The following is a 25,602-nucleotide window of genomic DNA, read 5'->3' as shown; positions in this document are numbered from 1 at the left end:
CAAAGGACGTTTCCCTCTATTTCACCCTCCATGTGGTCACATGACCACCCCTTATCAGCGGACTTCTCAAATCTATGCGCATCTCCGACGGCGGATGTCCTACGGCGTCTCGCCTCACAGCTCATGTTTCCAGGCGGCCTCCCTCTGTCGCTGTCATTCCCCGCTTGAATCTTGCGAAAGAGATAGCTAGCTGTATTGGCAGCCACTCTCTCCCTCTCGTCTTACGACGCACTCGACGCTATATAGGGGCTGCAAGCGCGTCTCTTACAGAGGACGTCGTTGTACCGCGGCGAAAAACACTCAACGTCCAACAGTTTCGATAAGGTGTACGCTTCCGCCGCTGCGCCCCGTTTCACTGAAGGAAACACAAAACAGCCACTGAGCTCCGCTTTTGATGGATAACAGCTGAGAAAACAATTTTTCCCGGAAACATCTACGCTGCCGGCGGACTGCGACGCGAAGTGAACACGTGCGTGTGTGTGTGTGCGTGCGTGCGTGTGTGGCAACGTCTGGACAGCTTGGACCGACTGCGTTTCATCCATTGTGCGCCAATCTCGTCAGGCTTGTCACCGTGTTACGATTTTAAGGAAGCGCAAACGTCACTCTGCCGGGAGTTCGCCGGGAGTGATCGCACATAGTGAGTCGGTTGTGGGAGGTTGTGGGTTCCGCATCCGTTTTATCCAGGAAAGAGCTTTACATCGGGGCTAAAATGAGGACTTCGTGGACGTGGTTCTTCGCGTTCCTGTTCGCGTTGTGGAACCTGTGGAGCTACCTGACACCGCTGCGCGAGCTCTCTATGATCGTTGGATCGGTGTGGCTGGCTCTCCTGATCTCCTACAAAATGGCGGGTCTCGTGTCGAGTGCTTTTGTTACACAAGTGTGTGGAGAAGGCAAGGCTGTGCTCATCACAGGCAAGTATATTATCTCTGTGAAGTATTCATGCATGTAGACGTACTTTCACATGTATCAAAAATTCTACTAGATCAGGTATCACACACACTAAGGTTCACGGAAATGACTCGTGAATCGTAATCACCTTTATTTACCTCGGCTGGGCTTACAATTCTGACTCAGACTCACTATATTGCTCTTGTGCTAATAACTTTCTCACTTGGACTCACACTCAAGAAAATTTCGCTCAGCCGCAGTCTCTCAGACAAAGGGTCCTAGGTCGGACTGAGTTCGAGTGAGTCGACTGAGGAGTGAATTTTATGGCGTATTCTATATAAGCACTTTCAACCATTTCGTGCGGGACGGGTGGGGTAGGCGTGTGTATGCGTGTGTGTGTGTTCGTGTAAATCAGCAGAAATCCTTTGAGCGACAACGCTTGACTGTTTTGTGCCAGCTCTGGATTACCACGTATGTTGTGCTACCTTAATCTTCAAGCGCACTGCAGTCTGCCGGCAATGTCACGACGCGTGTGTTACTGTCACCGACTAGTAAATTCACTTTAGTTGAAGGTTTAGGCTCGTAAAGGTGAATATTTTTGAACTGGGGTTGTAGCTGGAGCCAGCGTCTGGAGAACGCGTATTCTCTTTTTAAATGCAGCAGGTGCCTACCTGATCGTCTCTATGTGTATGCTTCGTACACTCTCCCCCAATCACAAAGGTGGAAGAGAGTGGCAAGTGCGAAAACAGAGATAGAGCGGGGGGGGGGGGGGGCACTCACGTTCCCTTTGTTTTCCTTCTTTTATTCATATGTTTCTGCTTTACTCACCCAATTCGGCACGCCAGCTTATCTTAATATCCACCCACGTCCTTCCTTCTCTCCCCCGTTTTCGCGCCTCTCCCCTCTCCTTCTCCGCCTATGTGGTTGGGAGAGAGTGCACAAATCATAAACATACATGGACTAAGGCACGAAAGCAGGGGAATTGTTCGAGGGGCTCGTTTCCTTGTGTTATATTCAACTAATGAAGCCGACAGACAACTTAGTCAAGGAAAGCATGCGGGACATTATTTGTAGTTTCTTAACTGTATTGGAATGATTCTCACTTAAATTGAAAGAAACTGAAGTGGACGAAAAATCACCCTTTCCGTCGACGGTATCCGAACCCCCAACCTTCGAACGTTGTGGGCTGGGATCTCACCGACGGAAAGGGTGAATATATATCATGCTCACAATATATCTGCTCGTAAAGCGCCGAAATATGCATACACAGTGCTCTGCGGTGAATGGACAAATGTGTAGCCGACATCTACAGCATTCGCATACCAGCTGTCTTCTTTTTTTCTGTCTGTCTTTCTTTTTCATTCTAGCACTGGGTTTTCGAAATATCGTATGACAGACATCCCCGCGGTCTTTTCAGGTGGACGACATGTAGGGGCACTTGCACAGGAAATTGCAATGTCAAAGGGGGATAATTAAATAGGAAACCAAATAAAGATATCTATGATAAGTGCGGGAGCAAAAACACGGCAAGCCGACGGTACGAGTGCTGCCTCACAAGTGGAGCCATTAATGAAGGTGAAATTCCGAAGTGTCAAGGAAATAGACCTAGCCGATAGACTAACACAGGAAACGGTGAAGGAGACCGGAAAGCGGCTAGACTACTTGAAGGAGACAGGAAAGCAGCCTGTATCCTTCACCATTTCCTGTGTTCGTCTGTTTTCCGTTGGGTATATTTCCTTGATCAAATGCACCAACTCGCCCAACAGCGAATTCCGAAGTGTCACTGCGGCTTTTCGTTTTGTCGCCTTTGGTTATCTATTTCCAGCACAAACTTTATTTGTAGCTCTTGTATTGGCGTTTTATTTCTACAAGAAGTGTTTTTTTTTTATTGAAATGTTGCATAGGAAAGGTTGGTGCCTTTATGGTGGCATCGGCTACTCGTTCTCGGCTATCAGACAAAATATGCAATAAAAATATGAAATAAAATATAATAATAAGGGTGGCACGAAATGATATACAGTTGAACACAAGATGTGGAAATACAGCACAAACGAACCCCACTTGATTCACGAGTAGTCGGGCACCACTTCAAATTGGATAATAATATCACATGTACGCGTCCCAACTCCGATATTCTGTATGGCTTGACATACACGGGAAAATACATTGACAAGTAAAATTACACATAACATCAAACACGATCACAAGATCATAGAATTCTGAACATATACCGACGAGAACTGTCACTTCATGGACCTGCATTATTTTGTTGTTATGAAGATATAATAATAATTGTTGGGGCCTAACGTCCCAAAACGACGATTTGATTACGAGAGGCGCCATAGTGGAGCGCTTCGGAAATTTTGACCATCTGGTGTAGTTTAGTGTGCACCTAAATCTAAGTACACGGGACTCAAGCATTTTCGCCTCCATCGAAAATGCGGCCGCCGCGGCTGGGATTCGATCCTGCGACCTGCGGGTCAGCAGTCGAGCACCACAACCAATAGACCACCGTGGCGGCTTATTGTTATGAACAGGTTACCGTATTTACTCGCATCTAGGCCAGCCCCGATTCTAAGCCGACCCCCTAAATTCGCTAGGCCAGAAAAAGAAAAAAACCTTAATCATTGTACTCGAACCTGAGCCGACCCTCCCCCCCCCCCCTTCACTTTCGCACATCGTTTTTTTTTTTTCGAAAAAAAAACATTGGCTTATATTGGAATAAATACGGTATATTTTTTGCACTGCTCCTAATATTTCCAATATGTAAGTGTAGCTTTGACCGAGGGTCCCGCTGCCGTCTTGTTCATTGAGACCCTCATTGCACACTTCTGATTGATTGATTGATTGATTGATTGATTGATTGATTGATTGATTGATTGATTGATTTGCCTCTTTTCACAGGTTGCGACACAGGCTTCGGTCACCGGCTAGCGAAGCGACTGTCGCGTAAAGGGTTCATGGTCTTCGCCGGCTGCCTGAGCTCCAACAGTGATGGAGCAGAGAAGCTTAAGCTTCATTCCAATGTAAAAGTTTTGCAACTAGACGTCACGGACCAGAAACAAGTTGACGACGCCCTGGATACAATCAACAAACAACTAGGCAACAGAGGTGAGTCGTGTTCACGTGTAAGAGTACCAAACATCGCCTGGTTGCCACACACACAGCATGCATATATATATATATATATATATATATATATATATATATATATATATATATATATATATATATATAAATATGAGAGGTGGCACTTCAACAAAACTTCATTTATTACGTCGACGTTTCGGTCAGAGCCTGACCGAAACGTCGACGTAATAAATGAAGTTTTCTTGAAGTGCCACCTCTCATACTTATACTTATACGGCAACCAAAGGCAACCACTCCTTCAACTACATATATATATATATATATACATACATATATATATATATATATATATATATATATATATATATATATATATATATATATATATATATAGCTTAATTTTTTGAACATTGATAAGAATTCTAAGTATGCCACTTGCATAGAGATATTCACTGAGGTTTTCGTTACTTTTGTAACAGAAAAAAGGAGTGGAACGTTCGATTCCGAAGAAATTATTTCTTTGCAACCCTTTCATTTATATTTCTTGGCAGTCTTCGGTAACACGTCCGACATTTATCCCAGACATCTTACGCCACGCCAACCTAACTACGTGCAGTAATTTCATAACTTTTCTATCAATGATCGCAGCTCAGAACCTGTGCGCTTCTGCCTCGCAAGGTACTTGGTTAGATTCCCAATTGCCGCCGCACACCAACCGATTTTTTCTCACTGGGAGAGAGGTAGCCCGACCTGACGCTCAATGGTTTGGGTACTAATATCTCGAGAAGATATGAATGCCCCACCCCCCTCTACGACGATGCGCCGCGTCCCTTTGTCGGCTACAGAGATCAGCATTTTTCCAGACCTCAAAACACTATCAGTTCATGCAGAAAATGCGATTGTAAGAACCATATATGGGAGGCATGCGGGCGCAACAGCTCAAACTTGGGCTTAGCTACTATAGTGACAGGGAAGCTGCTGTCGCTTGCTGTAGTTTGTGCGGTGTTGCATAAAAAAAAATACTCCGCAGGTGGGTATGCGCCGCAGGAATTGAACAAGCCCCACTACGGAGTACGGCAGGTGCGAGCGTTAAACGAAAACTCTGCTCGGCGAAGTGGAGCACGTGAAACATGTGAAAGAAAGTGAAAATAGAGAGAAAGAAAGGGAAATAGAGAGAGAAAGAGAAAGCAAGCGAATACAGACATAAAGAGATAGAAAGGCAGAAAAACAGAGAGAAAGAAGCCGACACAAAAAAGACAAAGAAAGAGAGAAATAGAGACAAAGATAGAAAGAGAGCTAGAGAAAGAAATAGAGAGATAAAGAAAGAAATATAAAGAATGAACTAGAATGCAACAGATACAAAAAAAAAGAGATAAAAGAAACAGAGAAAGAGAAAGAAAGAGCAGAAGAAAGAAAGAAAAAATAAGGAGAAAAAAAAGAAGGCCACCCAGCTGCACCCTTTCCTTCAGTCGTGGTACCACTAGTGGGAAGTCGCCACAATTATTTTTTATGTTTAAAGATTGGATGTTTGATAGGGTTGAAAGCTGGGCTAGTTGGTGACTGATCTTTAAAAACAGTTGCGTGGTGAAGTAGCGCACTTTTGACAAGGACAAAGGGTACAAAGGGGTAGCGAGTGCCGTGTCTTTCTTGTCCGCTTTGTCCTCGTCAAAGGTACGCTACTTCACAATAGGGTATAATGAGCGGGTGTTTAATAAGAGTGTATAGGTATAAACCGGCGCCAAGACTGGCTAGGGTCCCTGATTTTTCCTCCTCCTTCCTTCTCTCTTTGTGACGTCACAGTGTGCACTTATGCCGCTGCTCACAGCTCTTTTACTTGGCAGGTTGCGGTAAGCTGACAGAGAAAAGAGATAGCAAGTGGCGACAAAACCAAGTAATGAAAACAAATAAAAAAAACCATTACGCATTCGGCCGGCGCCCCCTCGAGTTACGTTCAAGTTGCGCCGGCTAGTCAGTGAAGGATTAATCATAATATTAATATCTGGGGTTTAACGTCCCGAAACCCAAAGCCAGTGAAGCGAACGTCCCAATGTCAGTGAAGGAAGATATGGTAGTATTATAGTCTACCATTATAAAGTTTGCAGTGGTTATTTCGCACGTTCGCAATTCTCCCGACAAATCATTCGACGTCGGTATTTTTCTATGATTAATAGGGAGATATGGAAACGTTCGCAGCTTTAAACACGAAGCTTTAGCATTTCCTGTGTGTTTTCAGTGCCGCGATGAGAGCATATTGCAAGACAGCGGAGGCAAACAGTGGAAACCACGTGCATGGAACTGCGTGTTCCCTAGGCATTTTTCTTTCTTTAAAAAAAGTTGCATGGTGAACCAGGCAGTTCACAGCAGTGAACTAGCAGTATCACTAGGCAGTTTTTTTCTTTAAAAAAAACTGCCTAGTGAACACGTAGTTTCTGCGCGTGCTTCGCATGGCGCTCGTACCTACCGTGTTTTATATCTATGACACGGAGTTTGTCCGTGTAGTTTGTGTACATACGGTGCCACCACCATTCCACCGTAAGGCCAATCGGCACTTCATTACGAACACTGTAATAACGCGAGCAACTCGAAAGTCATGTCGCCGATACTGAAAGCGACAAAGATACGTCACTTACTCTACACAGCGAGAAAAATCGTTTTTTTTTTCGGTATTTCTTCTGAATCGAGTGATGTGTGTTTTCGTTGCAGTGCTTTGGTCGGTGGTCGCGAACGCTGGAATAGGAGCCGGTGGCCTCCTCGAATGGCTGACCACGGAAACGGTCGCCAAGGTTTTCGACGTCAACGTTCTCGGTGCTCTTCGCGTCATCAAAAAGTTCCTACCTCTGCTGAAGAAGAGCCGGGGCAGAGTGGTCGCGCTCGCCAGTCCGCTAGGTTTGCAAATGACATTGCTATTTTGTCACATTGAAATCACTGTCGTTTCGCTGATGGTGCATGTGACTCACGTTAAAACATGCAGAAACGTTGTATGTCACATAGAAACAGTTGAGAAAGTATTGCTTTTGTTTAAGAGAGTGAGACCCATGCACTAAATTGATGGTTCTCAACAATGGATGTTTCAGAGACCCCTTGTCTACCACTGGAAGTGATGAGGGACCCCTTGCAGTGAGGGAAAGGGGGAGGGGTCATAAATAACAAAACATGCAGCGTGAAATAGGTACTTGAGATCTCGCCCAATCAGCCATTTTAACAAGTGAAATAGGTGCCTTTTATTTCACCATGGCAAAGAATAGTCCAACTAATGTGCCACTCCAATTCGATCCATCAAGCTTGTCAATACCTTGTGTGGTTTGCAGCCACATAGAACCTGTTTCTAACTATGTTTGCTCTTCATACATACATGCACGCCTAGGAATAGTATTCCGGCGTGCATATGTCGTAGAAAACCGCAGCAAAAGCTTTGCAGACATTTGACGGAAAAGGAAAAACATGTCGGCTCCGCCGGAATGCAAAATTTCTATGCTGTGAAGCATACCAAAAATCAGAATGGCTCGCTGTCACAGAACAGTGTGCCTCCAGAAAACGCGTTTTTACTAGTGAAGCTCTTCCTGGTCTATCCTTTCATGTCCGGGATCCGTGGAAACGCTTGTGGGCATCATAAACGGGTATGCGCCACACACATTAGGTAAATCCCACTACTCACCCCTGGTCCACTAAAAATGAAGACAACAGTTAGACCTACAAACGGGTATGTGCCACAGAAAGCTGTGCGGCCTGTCAGAAAACTATCATCATCATAAACGAGTATGTGCCACTGAAATTGGATAGGTCCCGCTACCGCTAAAAAGGGACAAGGCAACAGCTAGCCCAACAAATGGCGTGCGCATTACCATAGTCACACCACTGTCACGTGACACTTTATGGTTAAAAAAGGTGGTGGCTATACTACCACCTCAAAGCTTAAGAAAGAGTATTTAACAAAAAAGCAGTGATACAACATACCTGAAAGACTTGCCAAACATAGAAATGCGTTAGCCTGACGAAGGGAACGCCACCAGCTTCGCTGATTCATCGGTGTGCGCGAAGAGGAGCTGTTCAATTTTTTTTTCTTGGGGATGGGTTTCGCGGACCCCCTGGGGTCCGCTCCTCCATTTGCGAACCACTGAAGTAAATGAAGAAGTTTACACTCCCCTTAGCTAACGTTAAGGAAAGCACATGCAGAAGCCTATGCTCTCGCGAAACACATAAGTTAATGGGCATTCGCAGTCAATTGCATTGTTACTTTCCATCACTGGTCCTCTTTTGGTCGCCTAGACGTAACCACGCATTGTACGCGCTGAGGGCTGATCGAAGAGGTGTTGATTCACATTTGATAAACCCGTAATTCAGTTTGAGCCTCCTTACCATTGCATTTTCTGTTAATTCATAATTCATCCGCCTTTAATTAACGTTAATTCACACGTGATTTCCCCTTGATTATCTCTAATGCCTCTTAACTCAAATTCGATTCACCTTATACACTAATTAGCACTTCTAGTCACTTTGCATACGTTAAGTAGATGATATCAACCCAAGCTCCTACTAGGCTTTCACCTTAATAAGTAGTCCTGTATGACTACATACAAAGTGACACATTTATGCGCTGTACTGAGCACAGAACTCGAACTGGTTTTAGCATTGAATCTGTACCATTAAAAAAGTATGATTGCATGAATAGATCAGCATATATGCCTGTCTGGCAGTGACATGGACAGACACCAAATGTTGTCAGCTGCGGTGCTCTTCTTATTCTTAGATATATTATGCTATTATTATAAGTTACACTAAACGCCAACTGTAGGCCAAAAAGAAGTTTACATCGTTACTGTTAAGTCATTGAAAAATGACATAACGCATAGCGACAGCAAAGAATAACGAATCAAGACCGTAAATTTCCAAGTAGTCTCTCTTTAACAATACATAAATAAGAGCAGAGAAGAAGGCTATGGTCACAAGTCAAAAGCTGTATAGCATGTTGATTATATGTTGCATAGGAAGACTCATGTAAATATACTGTAGACATCATGCGGCAATTCTTTCACTGCTTTTTCGACTCGGATTCTTCCCGGCAGGCCATTTCACAGTTCCCATGGTGGCGCCGTACTGCATGACGAAGCACGCCGTCGTCTCGATGATGGACGCTTTCCGTCGAGAATGTAACATTAGGGGCGTAGACGTAGTCACCGTGGAGCCATCCGCTTACAGGTAAGCACACACTTAGAATCTCAAGCACAGAGACCATTAGAACGGCAGACTTCAATTTTTTTACGTGGTACGAGCACAGAGTGCCATTCTTTTTTCTTCCAAGCATATCCGGTCGAGAACTTAGTTCAGGTGTCCCGAATATTCACAAAAATCTTCTAAAAAATAGAAATTGATGGTTCTAGCTCTAGTTAACAGTTATATTAGATGCATGTGATATCGGAGCGTAACCTTATTTAAGATAAGGGCCACTTAACTGCCAAAAGAATTAATGAAGATTGAGTTCACTGAAATATTATGAGCAGTTGAGATCGTTGCGGCACCTAGCGGAGCAGATTTGAACCACACGCTTCTTTCTACTTGGCCTCTGAGATCCGCTTCGGCAAACTGATATGAAACTGATGATTCTGGTTCAAGTTAACAGTTACATGGGACACATATAATAGCGGAGCACAAAAGCACTTAGATGAAGGCCAGTTAACTGTCAGGATAATAAGTGAGAATAAATTGACTAAGTTAACTGGAACACTGTGAGCAGCTGGAATCCTTGAGGCACCTGGCGTAGCTGATCTCAATCACGCGCTTATTTCTACCTGGCCTCTGTGCCTTGTACTGTGCCACATGATGTCTTTAGCCATCGTAAGGTGCCTGCGGCTACAGAAGAAGTAAATGTGAAGGAATCGGACAGCGCATTTCCCTATTTTTTTAGGATTCCGAACACATTTCTTGAAACACCTTGTATATATACATACATATACATATACGGGACACGATGGGGACAGTGACGGCAAAAACCAGCCGAGAATGTCCATATAATTGCTATCGCAATAAAAGAGTTCATTGCACATGTCAGAAATCAAAATGCGCGGACTACTTAGAAATGTTTACTGGTTAATTATTTAAATATTGCCTTTCTTGCATGTTGTTTTCGCGGCCGAGGAGTAGTGAATATTTACGGAGGAATACCTACGGGCTTCGACCATTTCTCAAATATCTGCTAATAAAATTTCCTAAGAATTGCTTGGCTGCTGCAATAAACATTGCGGCGTGCGTGCAGTGCTCTATAAAGCCAACTCAAATCAATATCAAAGCGGTCAGTGAAGCCATAATGTGCGTACACTTCTTCCACTTTCTCATAAATCCTTATTTCTTCTTTTCTTTCGGATATAAAGGACTTCAATCGTCCAGATGTACAATGTTCCCAAGGAACAGTTGATGCGGGAGTTGCGGCAGCGGGCGCCGGAAGTCATCGCCGACTACACCGAAGAAGAAATCGACGGTGCCGTAAGGGCGATGGACAAGTTCACCCAGCTTCTCATAAGGGAGGATCCCGAGGAGTGCGTCGACGTTCTGGAGAGGGCAGTCACGGAGACAAACCCAAAGACTCACTACCACTCACCCTGGGGACTAGATAGAGTCTACCCGCTACTGATCATGTCCCTACCTAGTGAGGTCGCCGACTTCGTCATTAATCTCACCCGAAACCTGCAAATGAAGTTGTTGTCAAGGTCGCCAAAGGGCTAGAAAGCTTAGCTCAAATGGACATCAAGAAAGCAATGCTCAGAGAGTGTGTCCGTAAACTTCTTACCGTTTGTGGATTACAGGGTTAGCGCGAGAACTTTACGGCTGCACCGCGGTTGCTAAGACAGTCTTTTGACGCAGGGTGCTACTAGAAGTGTGTACTGCGCATGACATATTAGTGTCACCCAAAAACTGCAAATAAGGATTCTGTCCAGGTCGCCAAGGGCTAGAAAGCTTAGTTCCAATGGACATCGAGATAGCAACTCTTAGAGGGTTTGTGTTTACATTATACCGTTTGTGGATTACAGGGTTACCGCGTAATAATTACGGCTGCACCAGTGTTGCTAGCAAGGTGCTGTGTTGCGGTGTGCAACTGGAAGTGCACAAGTCTGGCACAGCCTGGACTTACGTGTTGTGTTTCAGTGCTGATGTACAGCGCTGTTAGCCGTGTAATCGTTGACTTGTAGTAGAGAAATAGTGAGGGCAGATAGGGAAAAGGCAAGGAGGTCAGCCGGGCTAGTGCACTGTTTGCTACTCTGCACTTGCTGCCTTTGTTCTCGCAGCAATAGTCTTGAAGGAAGGATCTTTAGAGTCATTTTGGTTCAGTATTCATAACGTTTGTTGTTTCATGCGAATAAAGAAATAAACACAACCCTCAACGGGAATATTCATGAACACGAAGACAGCATTGTGAAGGGCACGTGAACACAGTTGTCGACACCTTTTGACAACATGTGCACTCTTTGTTTCTTAGTTTGCTTTGTTCTCCCTTCCCATAGTGTGCCTGTTTCGCCTCCGTCGAAAATGCAGCCATGCAGCGCCGCGGCCGGGATTCGATCCCGCGACCTTCGGATCAGCAGTCAAGGACCATAACCACTAGACCACCGTGGCGAGGCCACCTTAGACCAAGCGACGGTGTCCTTTGATATGTTATCGTGCGAAGTAAAGTTGTGTGACGTCAAATAATAACGTCGTGATGACGTCACAAATTTTGGTGACACGTGACGTCATGATGACTTTGTATAATGATGTCGTGACGTGATGACTTATTTTTATCCCTCGTGTTGACGTCGACAGTCACTTTACGCGTTTTATGAGGCATCGAAGGCTTTCGCCTGAATAAATGTTAAAAAGCGTATCAACGCGGTTTTCATTTGCGACGAGTAGAGAGTTTAACCCATTCTAAGTTATTACACATTATGAGCGCACAATTTTACGACATACATCTAGTGTGGCAATTGCTACAGGTGGATACGTTGTCCTGGACCTCAAGTTTTTCTTTTTGTTTTAAGCAAGACACAATAGCATGATAAACACTACTATGCAACTCCATATTAAGACATGACATGCACATTTTAACAATCGCATCAGCCCCCGTTGTAGTGAAACAATCTTTTATTCGCGTCATTGCTTCATCATTGCAATAGCACTGGACATGATGGTGGGTGGTACACGGCCGAAACGGGAGCTACTCCATGCTTCCTATAGGTGAGATCATAACAATCCACTTCTTAATTCAATGCGACAGCTCAAAGTTAATGTTCACGCTTAATACCTGTGAACATTTCCCACCTTACCTGAATTTCTAATACCCTAGGTCATTCTTGGAGAGCATCGTGTGATTGGTGTACCGTGACGAGACGTCAAAGCCGGCGTCGGCGTACAGGAAGCCTGCAGAGTTTCATTCATTCATTCATTCATTCATTTAATTAACTATATGTTGTTTATGAGATATTGGCGCTATTATACAGCGCTGGCTACTCCTTTTCACAGAATGCAGAATTTTCGAAAATCACAGCCATAGAAAAACTATATAAAATCGCACCTAAATGAATATTATAATTGTAGGGGTGTACCATCCCAAAACCACTATATGATTATGAGAGGCGCCGTAGTGGAGGGCTCCGGCAATTTCGTCCACCTAGGGTTCCTTAACATGCACCTAAATGTAAGCAAACAAGCCTCAAGCATTTTCACCTCCATCGAAAATCCGGCCGCCGCGACCGGGATTCGATCCCGCTAACTTATAAGTACTTGTTGCTGGGCTAGTTGGTTTATCATAATGAGGGAAATTCTAGACGCCTAAAACACTGAAAGAAGAACGACGAAGCACAGGGAAAGACGCTCTTTGCCTGGGCTTCTTCGTTCTTCTTTCGGTGTTTTAGGCGTCTAGAATTTCCTTCATTCGATCCCGCTACCTGCGGGTCAGCTGTCGAGCACCACAAACACCTAAAGAGAGTTCATGTAATTCAGTGAAGCCACACACAAAAATCACATAAGCACTAAGTCCACTCACACAGAGAGACGGAAAACAACACAAAACGCAGTTCAGCTACATAACACCATAATTCACATGGAATGCAGTCGCACGGACGCCGAGTACTTTCAAAATAACTCTGTGCGTAATGTCCAGTCACATAAACCTGAAATTGGCAATGCCCATTCACAGGAATATAGAAGAAGTTTAGACATTCATTCATTCATTCATTCATTCATTCATTCATTTAATATTGAAGACCTTAATTATTGGATGTACTTCGGCTGTTCCCGAAGAAATATCGTGGGGCCACAAAGAACAAATAAGACATATTGCCACGCCCATAGGCGTGCGCAGGGTTCTCCATTAGGGGGGGCAAAGGGTCGTCGCAGCGCCCCCCCCCCTTCTAAGTCAATGTATGGGGCAGATTTTGCGCCCCCCCCCCTTTTAGGTGATTAGGGGGGGCGGCCAACCCCCCCTGCCCCCCCTGTGCGCACGCCTATGGCCACGCCCACTTCTTGTTTTATTTTGACGTATTCGGGTTTGACCCGCAAGGACGGTTATCAACGCTCGACGCTGTCCGCGCCGCAGTGTTGGAGAAGCTTCGCGATTGTAGCAGATCGTTTTGCTAAGATTGCGCGCAGGAGGCGAATAGTCTAGATTATTCCGGAGCTTGCGCGACCACCAGTGATAAGACTGGACAGTTCGATGCGTAATGGATAAAAGGCGGCGCGTCCCAGCCATGAGCAATTTTTTCGACGGCCGACGCTCCGTTGGCCGCTATCAGTGTACAGTGTGTATTGCTGTAGTTTGACTTTCCTTTTCCCTGACACAAGTTCGGCCAAATAAAAGAATTTCATCTTCGACACGCCAGCTGCTTCCTTCGTCGACGTCACGACCTCGTGACAATAATCACATCGCGCAATACCACTTTTGGTGTATATCAATCTAGTGAAACGGCCGCGAGCGCACCATGAGCGTGGCATGTAAATCATGTCGTACATGACTTGCATGTCATGATTTTCATGTTGCAACCTCTCATTTACGTTTGTCATACAGTCGTATCGCGCAATACCAATTTGGTGTACATTAAGCAAGTGAAACGGCCGCGAATGCACCATGAGCGTGGCATGCAAATCAAGACACACATCACATGTATGTCACGGTTTTCATGTTACCACCCGTTATTCATGTTCTTTATACAGGCACATCGCACCACACCAGTTTTGGTGTATATCAATTTAGCGAAACGGTCGCGAGTGCGCCATGAGCGTGGCATGTAAACCGTGTCGTACATGACATGCATGTCATGATTTTCATGTTACCTCGTGTCAGGTATGTTAGTCATACAGAAATGTCTCGTCATAACAGTTTTCTTATATATCCATTCATTTAAACGGCCGCGAGCGCCCCGCGGCCGTGTCATGTAAATCATGCCGCACATGACATGCGTGTCAGGATTTACACGTTAGGACCGGTCATTATGTTTGTCATGACCTCTTGTCACGCCATACCAATTTTGGTATATATGAAGTTAACGGAACGGCCGCAAGAGCCCCAGGGCCGTGGAATGTAAATCATGCTGTTCATGACATGCATGTCATGATTTTCATGTTATGACCTGTCATTTATGTTCGTAATAAGGTCATGTTACGCCACACCAAGTTTAGTACACGAAACGGCCAGGAGAGCACAAAGTCATAGGCGGCTAGATAGATAGATAGATAGATAGATAGATAGATAGATAGATAGATAGATAGATAGATAGATAGATAGATAGATAGATAGATAGATAGATAGATAGATAGATAGATAGATAGATAGATAGATAGATAGATAGATAGATAGATAGATAGATAGATAGATAGATAGATAGATAGATAGATAGATAGATAGATAGATAGATAGATAGATAGATAGATAGATAGATAGATAGATAGATAGATAGATAGATAGATAGATAGATAGATAGATGTAGCTGTAATTATTCACGTAACACCCTGAGACGGACGCGTCCTCCAAGCAAAGGGCAAATATATTATGTAACGTCCCTGCAAAGAGCCAACTCACGAGGGCGAAACCAAATTTGCTCCCTCGCAAAACTGAGTTGATTGCAGAGTTCCTTCTTCACTGAGATCAACACTCTTTATCGAGGCGACATTATGCTGCCCTTGCACCACGTGCTGTTTGCACTTCGTACCCATGACCGCGACGGAGATTTACTGCCACGTGTGGAAGACTGGTCGTAGGCAGGCACGTGCGTATAAAGTATGCGTTTTACGGCGAAGAACAGAGTCGCACGTCGCAGGTATAATTATAGAATACGAGCAGCAGCTTCCTTCATCGATACGACACGAGGCATGAGTCTGGCCACCGGCACTTGAGCATGACGTTTGCCAGGCCGACGAGACGGCATTAATTGCAACATAAATATTTTGTTCCGTCCTTACTAGCGCTTGGACTAGAAGGAAAAATGCTCACGCTACTGAGTGGGCTACTATATATATAGATACATACATTGGCGTTTGTGGCTGATGGGAAATATTAGCGACGCCCTTTGCGAGTTCTTACATGAGGCCACGGGCAAACGAGAAAGCCCTGTACGTTATATGGAGATCACACCATTTCCTCTTTGCCCTTTTTGTTGTAATAGGTACGGCGTAACGCGTTCCTACTGACTCCTTCTAGTGTGCAGTACTCCTGCGGATGTTTATGCACGTTTTAGAAACTTCAAAAAAGAAGTGAGATGTAAAGGATTCTGGGAAGAGAAAGAGCTGCAAAGTGGAGGATGCATAAAATACATAAATGGAACCTTTTACTTGATTTCTTTTTTTTACCCTATTTGTAAAAGATTGACATGAGTGTAGTTGTCTTAGGACGAGCTTTAGGAGGCTTGCAAAACGTTCATAACAAATGCATGACGTAAAAAAATGCATCTACGGGTTTGTGCGATCTTGCAGAATCCGAATAATTTGAAGCCATATCTCTAAAATGCAGCCCAACCACCAAATTTTCCAATACATAGTGTTTCTTTGAGATACTTCGAAAGGTTGTATGTGACAAATGTATAACGCGTTCTACTAACAGCATAATTATGTTTAGCGCATGCCGTAAATACACTAAATATATGCAACTACGGTGCAAAATTTTTACCTCTCAGGAAACTGCATATTGTCACCAATTTTCATACGGTGCCTGTAAAAAGACGGGGATTAGCATTTAGCAATTCTTAATGTTACTAGCCCTTAACTAGCCCACACAAACACCACTTTTTTCATGCAATCGCCAGCAGCACCACTTTGGTGTCCCATGCAATTCTAAACTCAGTAGTTCTTTTACTGAACAGCTAGACATCGATGAAATATGCGCATAAAACATTTGCGAAGTTGTTGCTGCTTTAAAACACCGTAAAAGACGAAGCAACAACTACAGCTTTCGTTGCCAACCGTCTCTTCGCCAAACACCCTGAGGCGTAGGAAGTTCGCGCTTACCAATCTCGTATTATCTCGGTAAAACGGAAAAAAATTAAATACATTGAGAATCCTAAACACGAGCGCGCGCGCCTAGCTTGGTACAGAGGCCACGTGCAGATACCGGCATAACATAAGCTGAAAGGACGTGAAGGACAATTTTGAACCTTTAGGCGATCGTCCAGTCAAAGGCGCAACGATGGCCAGCTTGCTCAAAGCGGCTTGTTTCACCGGTTGTTACGCGATGCAAGGTTATAGCGGCTTATTACTGAACTTGCGCCTAGTTAGACATCAGCAGAGACGTTGGGCGAGTTAGTACATAGCTCAACGAAGTATTTGTGGCGAAATTCAACTGAAAGTAGAAAGTCTGGCGCCCTCTCCTGTCTTCTCTGTTTTTCTTACTCATTCTCAGTTGTGCCACAAATATTTCTTTAAGTCTAGTTAGACTAGTGTTGTTGAACTACCGTGTCGGCCCAGATTCTGCTAATCAGAATGTACACAATCTCACTAAAACTGTTGCTTTTTAGTGACTTGGTTAATTGATGCGTATTGATGCCTCGACGCTCAAAGGAAACACTGAGAATGAAGAAAGGACAGGACACTACGTGTATGCCCCTTTCGTCCTTGGTGTGTGTCCTCTCTTCATCCTCCAAGTTTTCCTTTTCTTTCTTTTTTTTGCAAGATTGGCTTCACTAAGTTGTTGTTGTCGTCCTAGAGTAAATATTTTAAGAGTATCAGACAATAGCATCCTGAGGCGCTCCGACCTCATCAATAAGAAGTGCCCCACAACGGCATTAGCGCAAACAGGTGGAGGAAGTTGTTTTCCCCTTCCCCCGAAATTTTTCACTTTTCCATTTGTATAAACACAGACGCGCACGTACAAACGCACGCAAGAACACACGGCACGTAAAGGGTGGTTCAATCCTCCCGAAACTATTTTCTGTCTACGCCCCTACACAGCGGCGTTAAGGAAGTGCCTGAGCGACAACACACTTCGTGAAGTACACTGGCAATTAAACGCTATAGCTGTGCGTATACAGTTCAAACAGCAGTTGTCAAAGAGGGGCGCCGCCTCGTTATTCTTCGCACACTTTCCTCCTCTTGCCCCCTCTCCCCCCCCCCCCCGTTTCCACCTCTCTTCTCTCATTATCTTTCAATCTCTGTACCCCTCTTATACCGATGATGGTGTGATCCCCCGTACAGCAGTCCAACCTTCTCATCCATATTGGCATTCTCTTTTCCCTCCCTTCTCCAAATGCGAGTTCGAGGATGGTCAGCCGCTAACATACTTCGGCAGATACGCGGTTCGTTTCTTCTAGAAGAAAGCCGAACGCCTGCCACGTCACATCGGCGTTGTGTGACCACCGGTCCAAGATGCGCACACCGTGGACGTTGTTTTTTGCCCTCGTCTTCGCCTTTTACGGATGCTGGAGGTACGTACCCCTAGCAAACATTTTGGCCCAGTGGATCGGTTTCGTCGTCGTCGTTTCCACGCTCTCCTATTGGTTGGCGAGGTACCTCTGGAGCATCGCCTTCGTGAGTCTGGTCTCTGGCGAAGGAAAGGCTGTTTTGGTGGTTGGTAAGTAAGGCTGTTTTGGTGGCGGGTGATTTGGGCTTCATTTGCCCAAACCGCGAACGTATTTCATTGTTGGGAGCGAACCCCCCCTTTTTTTTTTGATAGCACAAGGCTCTTTGACGACCACCACTGCAACGTTTTTCAGCAGGGCCCTCAGGCAGGTTATTCGACAGCGTCCAGAAAATAAATGTCTTGCTTGAAAACTTGAAAGCACTTTATCATTTTGTGCTGGTATATTTTCGACACAACGCCGTGCTTACTGAGATCGCTTTAACTACGAGAAGCTATTATGCCACGTTGCGTAGCTGTTATTTATGACACTTTTTATCATGACAACCTTGTGAGCAAAAAATCAGAAGCACCACCGGATCTGTTTTTGATTTGCCAATCACGGGACATTACCCTTGGGACACCGGTATTTTAGGAACTAAAGCTTATCTCGAGGATTGGTCTCAGGTATAGCTATTTTGTCATGCTAACTTGTCACGTTCAGTGAATAAATATTGAAGTCTATGTTTTGTTTCTCACTACCCACTTGCTCCTTCTGCCATTGATTTCATTAAGTGGTGGTCAACGAACAAGCCCACATCGCTGCGCAACTCGACTCGTGGCTGCCGAGTTGCTTCGGCCAGGCTAAGCAGCTATTTGCCTATGTTGTCCATGTAAACGTGAAAATGTGGAGTCCTCTTACGGGGAAATCTACACTTAAAGTGCAGCACCTGATGGTTCCACAATCTTCACGCAAGCTGAAAAAACAAAACATGCAAAGAAAGCACTTACATGGTTTCTGCTCTATACACGTAATCCATAGCGAGTGGTAACATTCTGTGTCGTTAACATTTATATGAGCGATTCTTTCTTCAGTAGCAACAGAGCTCACGACAGGGACAACATACCTAACCCATGAAATTCTGCCATGTCAATGTTTTTAAATGCGAAGCATTTCTTAGCGAACCTCTGGCACTTTGAGCGTTTCCATCTACGTATCTATCTATCTATCTATCTATCTATCTAGCCGCCTACGCCTGGGTGCTCTCATGATCGCCTCCTTAACTTGGTGTAGCCCAAAATTTGCATGGGAGGGTAAGATGATTTGACGAATATGATTGCCGGGTCATGACATGAATAACGGTAAAATCCTGTCGTGTACGGCGTCAAACCCTTTCCACTAGACACGTGTGGCACATACTCGTTTACCACGGGCCGCGGTGTACGGGTATGCGCCACAGGATATTGACAGTTTATATCTACCCAGGAACGGCTAGAACAGACATTGGTAACTTAAATGCTAGAACATTAAGGAAAACCAACATCGGCAGCGTTGACCCAACGAATGGAAAGAATGAAAATTAGGATCCCAGCAGGAATCGAACCGAAGCATTCTGCGTGGCAATCAGGTATTCTACCACTGAGCCACGCCAGGTCTATAAACTGGTTTGGAAAAACAGCCTACGCAGGCGTAATATCGGTGCAACGTCAATTGTGGTTGTGGTGCTGGCTATCTAATTTTACAAGAAAGCAATAAACACTACATGATACTCCTACTATGTGTACTCCTACGATACAGGCGTCATATCAGATTAACGTCTGTAGTCCTAGTGTTGGCTCCGCTTTTATAGCAGTTTAATAAACATTATATTTTTATTTAAGTGATTCAGCAAGCTATATTGAAGCATTGCTCGACCCCGGAGGAATACATTAACGAAAGTTACATATGATATCCACATCACCGCAGCGTAATGTGCCCTTCGTCCACCAGAACGACGCAGTCTCCTCTTCATTTCTTACGAGGCTGGGCGATGGCCTCATGCTGACCGAGGATGATGCCAGATTGATTGACAGCCGCTTTGTAGAATAGGCTACGTAGGCAACATACGCCCAGGTAGTCTACGAATACGACAAACACCACCCACTGATGTTGGTCTACGTAGCACTATCCAGGCCTACCAGCCTCGACGGCCTATACCTCACCAACATAGGCGTGCGCACAGGGGGTGGGGGGGGGGGGCAGGAGGGGCGGCCGCCCTCCTTATTCACTTAAGAGGGGGGGGCGCAAAGTCAGCCCCCCACATTGAGATAATAAGGAGGGGGGGCTGCGACACGGAGGGGGGGCAATGGCAGCGCCATACAATGACATAATTGGGAGGGGGGCTGCAACAAACCTCCCCCCACTGAATGGGAACCTTGCGCACGCCTATGCTCACTAAAGTCCCTAGATTTTTCCCTAAAAATCTAGGGACTTTAATGCTCACCAACGTGAAGGGTAGCTTCAGGTTCCGACATGTTGCTGGCTCTGTCGACAGACGATCTTTCGACGAAATGACCGAGGCATCCACGAATTCCAACAGCTCTACTATACGACATACTTCACTACACATGGACCCCTCGTCACCACGATCACGACCGGATCCTATAACAAGTCATCACCAGCTGCTGGTGCTCACTGATCACGGTGATGATGCGCTTGTTCAAGAACTGTCAAGAACTTCTTGCACACGTGCACACAGGTTCGAGAAACGTGCGTGCGTGCTCTGTGCACATATAAGCACTACATATCAGCTTACCGCTTTCGGTGTTGGTAATACCCACGTTGCCATTGGCAGCGTTACCCAACCATAAACAACTGGTTATGTAACACATATGCGGCTCTTCAACATATATATGTGTGCTTATAAAATTTATACAAATCTTTATCGTCATTTTGTAACGTGTCGCTCAGTTAAAAAAGTTACGTCACAGTAACCTACCCGCCGCATGCTTCGCATAACATCGACTCCCACGGTACGCGGGATCTGCCGAAGTTTTTAAAGACCATAGTCTTTCTTGGGATACTTGAACGCAGAAATTTTGGTCTGTCTGTCTGTCTGTCTGTCTGTCTGTCTGTCTGTCTGTCTGTCTGTCTGTCTGTCTGTCTGTCTGTCTGTCTGTCTGTCTGTCTGTCTGTCTGTCTGTCTGTCTGTCTGTCTGCCTGTCTGTCTGTCTGTCTGCCACACGATTCAGCCACCCGGCCAAATTTAAGCACTTGCTGAACGCCCAGCTGTCTTGAACTGGTACCTGCCGATGAGGGTGGCGATTTGGGCTTGTTGGTATGGTGGCATGGTAACTGATGGTAGCGCAGGCTAAAGACACGCACAAAAGAAGGCACATTCAAGACACCACAGCGCACTAGTAGCTGCGTTCATACTTGTGAACATTGTTGATCAAAAAGCAAATGTTACGCATATCTGAGGCGCAAAATCAATGCGCAAGTATTAGGTGGTGTGTTCCTTTACTAGAAGATACATAGATACGTAATTCTAAAGACCCCAGTGTTTCTTAGGCTGCGCTGAAATGCGACGCTATGCACGAAAAGCCCTCTGCCGACGATATGGTGCTGCCACCTGGCAGTGGCCCTGGGAACAGCATCACGGGTGGCCGCGAATGAGACCAGGACTCATGTAGTACGGCCGGCAGAAGACTATCGTCTTTCGACGACATTTGCAGAGAAGCTCGCAGATACGCGGCCAATTTTTTCTTCTTAAAACTGACACGAATATTGCAAAAGCTCAGGGGACGATGGAAGCTTGAAGAGATGAAAAATTCTTGAACAGTGGTCTCGCTGGAGTCAACGTTTCGGACAAACAGACTTGTCTTTATCAAGGCAACAACTGCTTTTTTTTTTTCAAGCAGTTGCTACATTGACAAAGACAGGTCTGCTTGTCGATACGTTGGCTTCAACGAGACCTCTGGTCAAAAATTTTTCATCACTACGATATTGTTACCGAACATGCGAAGTATTACGCTGCTGTTGCCATGCGAGGCGGTTATCAAGCTGCTGTCATTGCTGCTATTCTAAAATGACTGTCCAGTTTCCTTGCCTTTAAAGGGGCCATGACACGGTCAAGCAACAATCTGCTGTTTTCAGCGAGAAATAAAAGTAGAGGGTCTACTGTGCCTGTACACGTATGAAAAATGGACTGTAAAAGAATATTTCAGTGTAAAATGAGCCCTGGATGTTGCCGGCCATAAACCGCGCCCACCGCCGGCGACCGCCATTTTGCCATGGCGCGTGTGACGTCATGTGCCGCATGGAGCCGAGCCGTCGTCTTCCACCACAGTTTCGGTCACTGCAAATCGTTCAATTTCAATGCCAAGCTGAAGAAAGCGGGAAAAGCTAGATTGCATGCGCAGTTGACCACGGAACGATATCGTTCGCCGGAATGCAGACTTTCGCACTGCAAGCTGCTTGTTACGTCACAGCTCGCGAGTGCACCAGTTTTGTCCGACTCTCAGGCCACTCGCGTGTTTAAAAAAATATTAATTAGGCGCTCGACCGAATGCGCTAAAATTTCATCAGCTTGTTTGCGAACGCACAAGAACTAACCCACATAGCACACGTTATGATTGAAAATTGGGTGTTATGATCCCTTTCAGAATAAAGTGGGATTCACTTTCGTTTGAGATCTGTGCAGCACACTGAACACGCGGCGCGCGCTCCCGCAACCAGTCACCCGAACCCCTGTAATGCCCAAAAGGCGTTATGCCTTGAGAAAAATTGTGAGAAAACACTCACCATATTTACTTTTCTTGTAGAGTTTATTTTAAGAAAAAAAAGGGTGAAATTTAATTTTGAACATAACTTGATTACTCTTAATTAAAAATAATTAATTACTTTGATTAAATCAATAACTCAGTGTAACTTCATTATAACATGTTAAATATGCAATGACGGCTTTTCCATGAAGCTTTGACGGGTTTTTTAACCTTTTTTGAGGCATTATATTCAATGTATCAAGTATGATACAGTAGGCTTTACAAAAGTACATGTCCCCAACAGGCACACCTATACATGGAATTAGCTATACGCAGATGCCCATAAACTTGCAACCGCCAAGAGCAACAAGCAGGTATAGGCATCCCCGAAATAAACTTGAGGGTCATTTCTAAGGACACACCTGACTTCCAATAGCAAGCAGTTCCCGTCAAACAAACTCCCTACAGATGAGTGCAGTCGTGGCAGGTCGATGAAAGAAAAATACGTTTCTTTCCTGTTCTCGCCTGTCATGAGGAGCCATACGGCGCTTCTCCTGAAAACACGCTAAAGACCGAGGAAATTGGCACTATTTATAGCCGTCCGTCCAGACGACAGATTACAAGCGAAGGTCAGGAAACTAAATAATTCTGTTGACACAGAGTTTCTAAAAATAGAAGTGGCTTATAAAACACGGGAGAGACATTATAGATAAATGGATCAGAATCCGTGACGTAATTACCGAGGTGGGATGCACAGCTTGCCGGTGGCCGCTCGTGCGGCGTACATGTGAAAGGATACAACGCGCAAAGCCAAGCAAGTATTATTCGGGGAATTTTATGCAAATATTCTGGTTAATCTATTATAAGAGAACTTAATTTTGAAAAAGAAGTGCTACTGGAAACAGTGTTTACCATGATTTTTTGTTAAATTTCCATTTCTTTTGTTTTCTGGGTGATAGTTTTCGTAAGGTTCATATTTCAAGTCTGACTTGGAACGAAACTATCATGGCAAAGCCGCAACGCCGTCGAAGTATCACGCATATATAACATTCAGATCGGTGAACCAACACTAAGTGAAAGTAGTATTTTGTGGGCAGTGTGGGACCAGACAACGTCAACTGCTACAAGGGTAGCTATAGATTTTCTTAAGCACAAGACTGTACACCAGATACCTGCGAATCCATTATGTTACGTGGATTGTATACACGCATCACTTCTTCCTCTCCCCATCGCCACCCTTCATCACTCTTTATTTCCCCCTTTCCCTTTTCTCCTAGGCAGAAAGGCATGGCTAGAGCAAACTAACTCACGCAGACTTCTCTGCATTCCAATAAATTATCTCTCTCTCTGCCTATAAGCGGAAATACTGCCCATAAGGCCAGTTTTATATTGAACATTGTTTTATAATGAACATTATAATGAACTTTGAAGATTTTTTTATTCAAGTACCCTCGAGGCCGCAGCAGGCGTTAAGTGAAGGCCTATAATTGCGAGCAGGGAGTCACAATACAATAAATCGGTGATAGTTACAGCGCACATAATCGAACGGGTAGAACAAGAAGAACACAATAACAGAAAAGTAACGGCATATGACAGCGCACACCGGGCGAAACGACGGACACGGAAACAAAAGGGATAACACAAGCGCTGAACTTCAACTGACGTTCACAGCGGGAAAAATAGCATAAGTAGGCACTTTCTGACGTGACTACTTAAGCACCAACTTAAGTACCAACTAGCCCACAAGTACATCTTAAACGAAAACGTTTTACATGTATTCAAACAGATAGTTCATGATACGGAGCACATATTCTGTTACAACAAGGAATAACGCTACTGTAGAATGGATAGGGCGCAAACAGGGGCGCCAGTGAAAGACGAAGACGAGGACGGTTGTTGGTGCTCGTGCTTGCTCCGTTTCGGACTGCTGGTCGCTGAACCTGTGCTATTTATTTATTAAACGCCTCACGGACTCAACGCTAAACGCGTACCATCAAGTGGTGGAGAGTGCTGGTTCTCTTTTGCACCCTGGAACTCCGTAACCGGACTCTACCTTCCCTGTCAACAATGCCCGACGACGTCGCACAGCAGAATGCTGCCACACCCCCAGCTCCTCGCTGTCCCGGTATTCTAAGGGAGCGCGACCCAGTCATCTTCAGCGGTACTGATGAGCAGGACGTCGAAGACTGGCTCTCTTCGTACGAAAGAGTGAGTGTCAACAACAAGTGGGACGATAACGACAAACTCGGCCGCGTCCAGTTCTACCTGAGAGGAGTTGCGGAACTCTGGTTTAACAACCATGAGGCTGAGATTACCACCTGGGCCTCTTTCAAAACGACTTTCGCGGACGTATTCGGCCGACCGACAGTGCGCAAGCTCCGCGCAGAGCAGCGCTTGCGTGATCGCGCCCAACTGTCTGGAGAGTGTTTCACTTCCTATATTGAGGACGTCGTAGGCCTCTGCCGCCGCTTCAATCCTGCCATGTCCGAGGCCGACAAAGTCAAGCATATCATGAAAGGCATCGAGGACGATGCGTTCCACATGCTTGTGGCCAAAAACCCTCAAACAGTCACGGACGTCATTCAGCACTGCCAGAGCTACGACGAGTTGCGAAAGCAGCGCATTTCCACACGCCGTCCTAGCTTCGACACGACCAGTACGTCAGCACTCACCGTTGGCGCGATCTCCCCGGACCCGACGGTATTGACACAACAAATCAAGCAGTTCATCCGAGAAGAAGTTGCGCGACAACTGTCTCTTGCACCCTTTCTCCCAGGCAATGCTCATGGGCTCCCCTCGTCGCTGCGACAAACCATTGAGGAGCAAGTATCCGAAGCCCTTCCGCCTACGCACCAGCCGCCGCCTGTATCCGCGCCCTTGACCTACGCTGACGTCGCGAGAAGGCAGTCACATGCGCTGCCACACGGCACGGACTCTGCTCACTCCTCAAGTGCATTCTACTCAACGCAGACGCCGGCAGGCCCGCCCGTTCCACTTTATCGCCGTCCTGTCACCCCTCCTCATAATCCTTGGCGCACAACGGACAACCGACCAATCTGTTACTACTGTTGTCTACCCGGCCATGTCGAGCGTTT

At 45.3% G+C, this 25,602-nt stretch overlaps 3 protein-coding genes across 4 annotated transcripts in view; 2 read left to right on the top strand and 1 right to left on the bottom strand.

Annotated features, from left to right (window-relative positions):
• The window catches only part of LOC119401777 (D-beta-hydroxybutyrate dehydrogenase, mitochondrial), a 260,301-nt gene that overhangs the window by 68,178 nt on the left and 166,521 nt on the right, over window positions 1–25,602 (bottom strand). The window lies entirely within an intron of this gene.
• LOC119402683 (retinol dehydrogenase 7) overlaps window positions 1–25,602 on the top strand; it is a 53,030-nt gene that overhangs the window by 15,891 nt on the left and 11,537 nt on the right. Inside the window, exon 1 of one of the 2 annotated variants that reach the window (XM_037669796.2) lies at window positions 17,625–17,998. The exons of the other annotated variant lie outside the window; for it this stretch is intronic. Within the exon in view, the coding sequence (XP_037525724.1) occupies window positions 17,794–17,998 (205 nt within the window). The 5' untranslated portion in view covers window positions 17,625–17,793. Of the gene's footprint in view, window positions 1–17,624; window positions 17,999–25,602 lie in introns of those variants that run through there. 2 annotated transcript variants of the gene reach the window in all.
• Window positions 3,793–10,928, top strand: LOC119401775 (retinol dehydrogenase 7). Its single transcript, XM_037668749.2, has 4 exons — window positions 3,793–3,999; window positions 6,682–6,864; window positions 9,042–9,174; window positions 10,344–10,928. Exons 1-4 carry the CDS (start codon window positions 3,849–3,851, stop codon window positions 10,693–10,695), a joined length of 819 nt encoding a protein of 272 aa, XP_037524677.2. The 5' UTR covers window positions 3,793–3,848; the 3' UTR covers window positions 10,696–10,928.

This window comes from Rhipicephalus sanguineus, chromosome 8, assembly GCF_013339695.2.
Source record: "Rhipicephalus sanguineus isolate Rsan-2018 chromosome 8, BIME_Rsan_1.4, whole genome shotgun sequence".
Classification (NCBI taxonomy): Eukaryota; Metazoa; Arthropoda; class Arachnida; order Ixodida; family Ixodidae; genus Rhipicephalus; species Rhipicephalus sanguineus.
The sequence above is the reverse complement of the archived record's forward strand: the minus strand, read 5'-3'. Positions and strand labels throughout refer to the sequence as shown.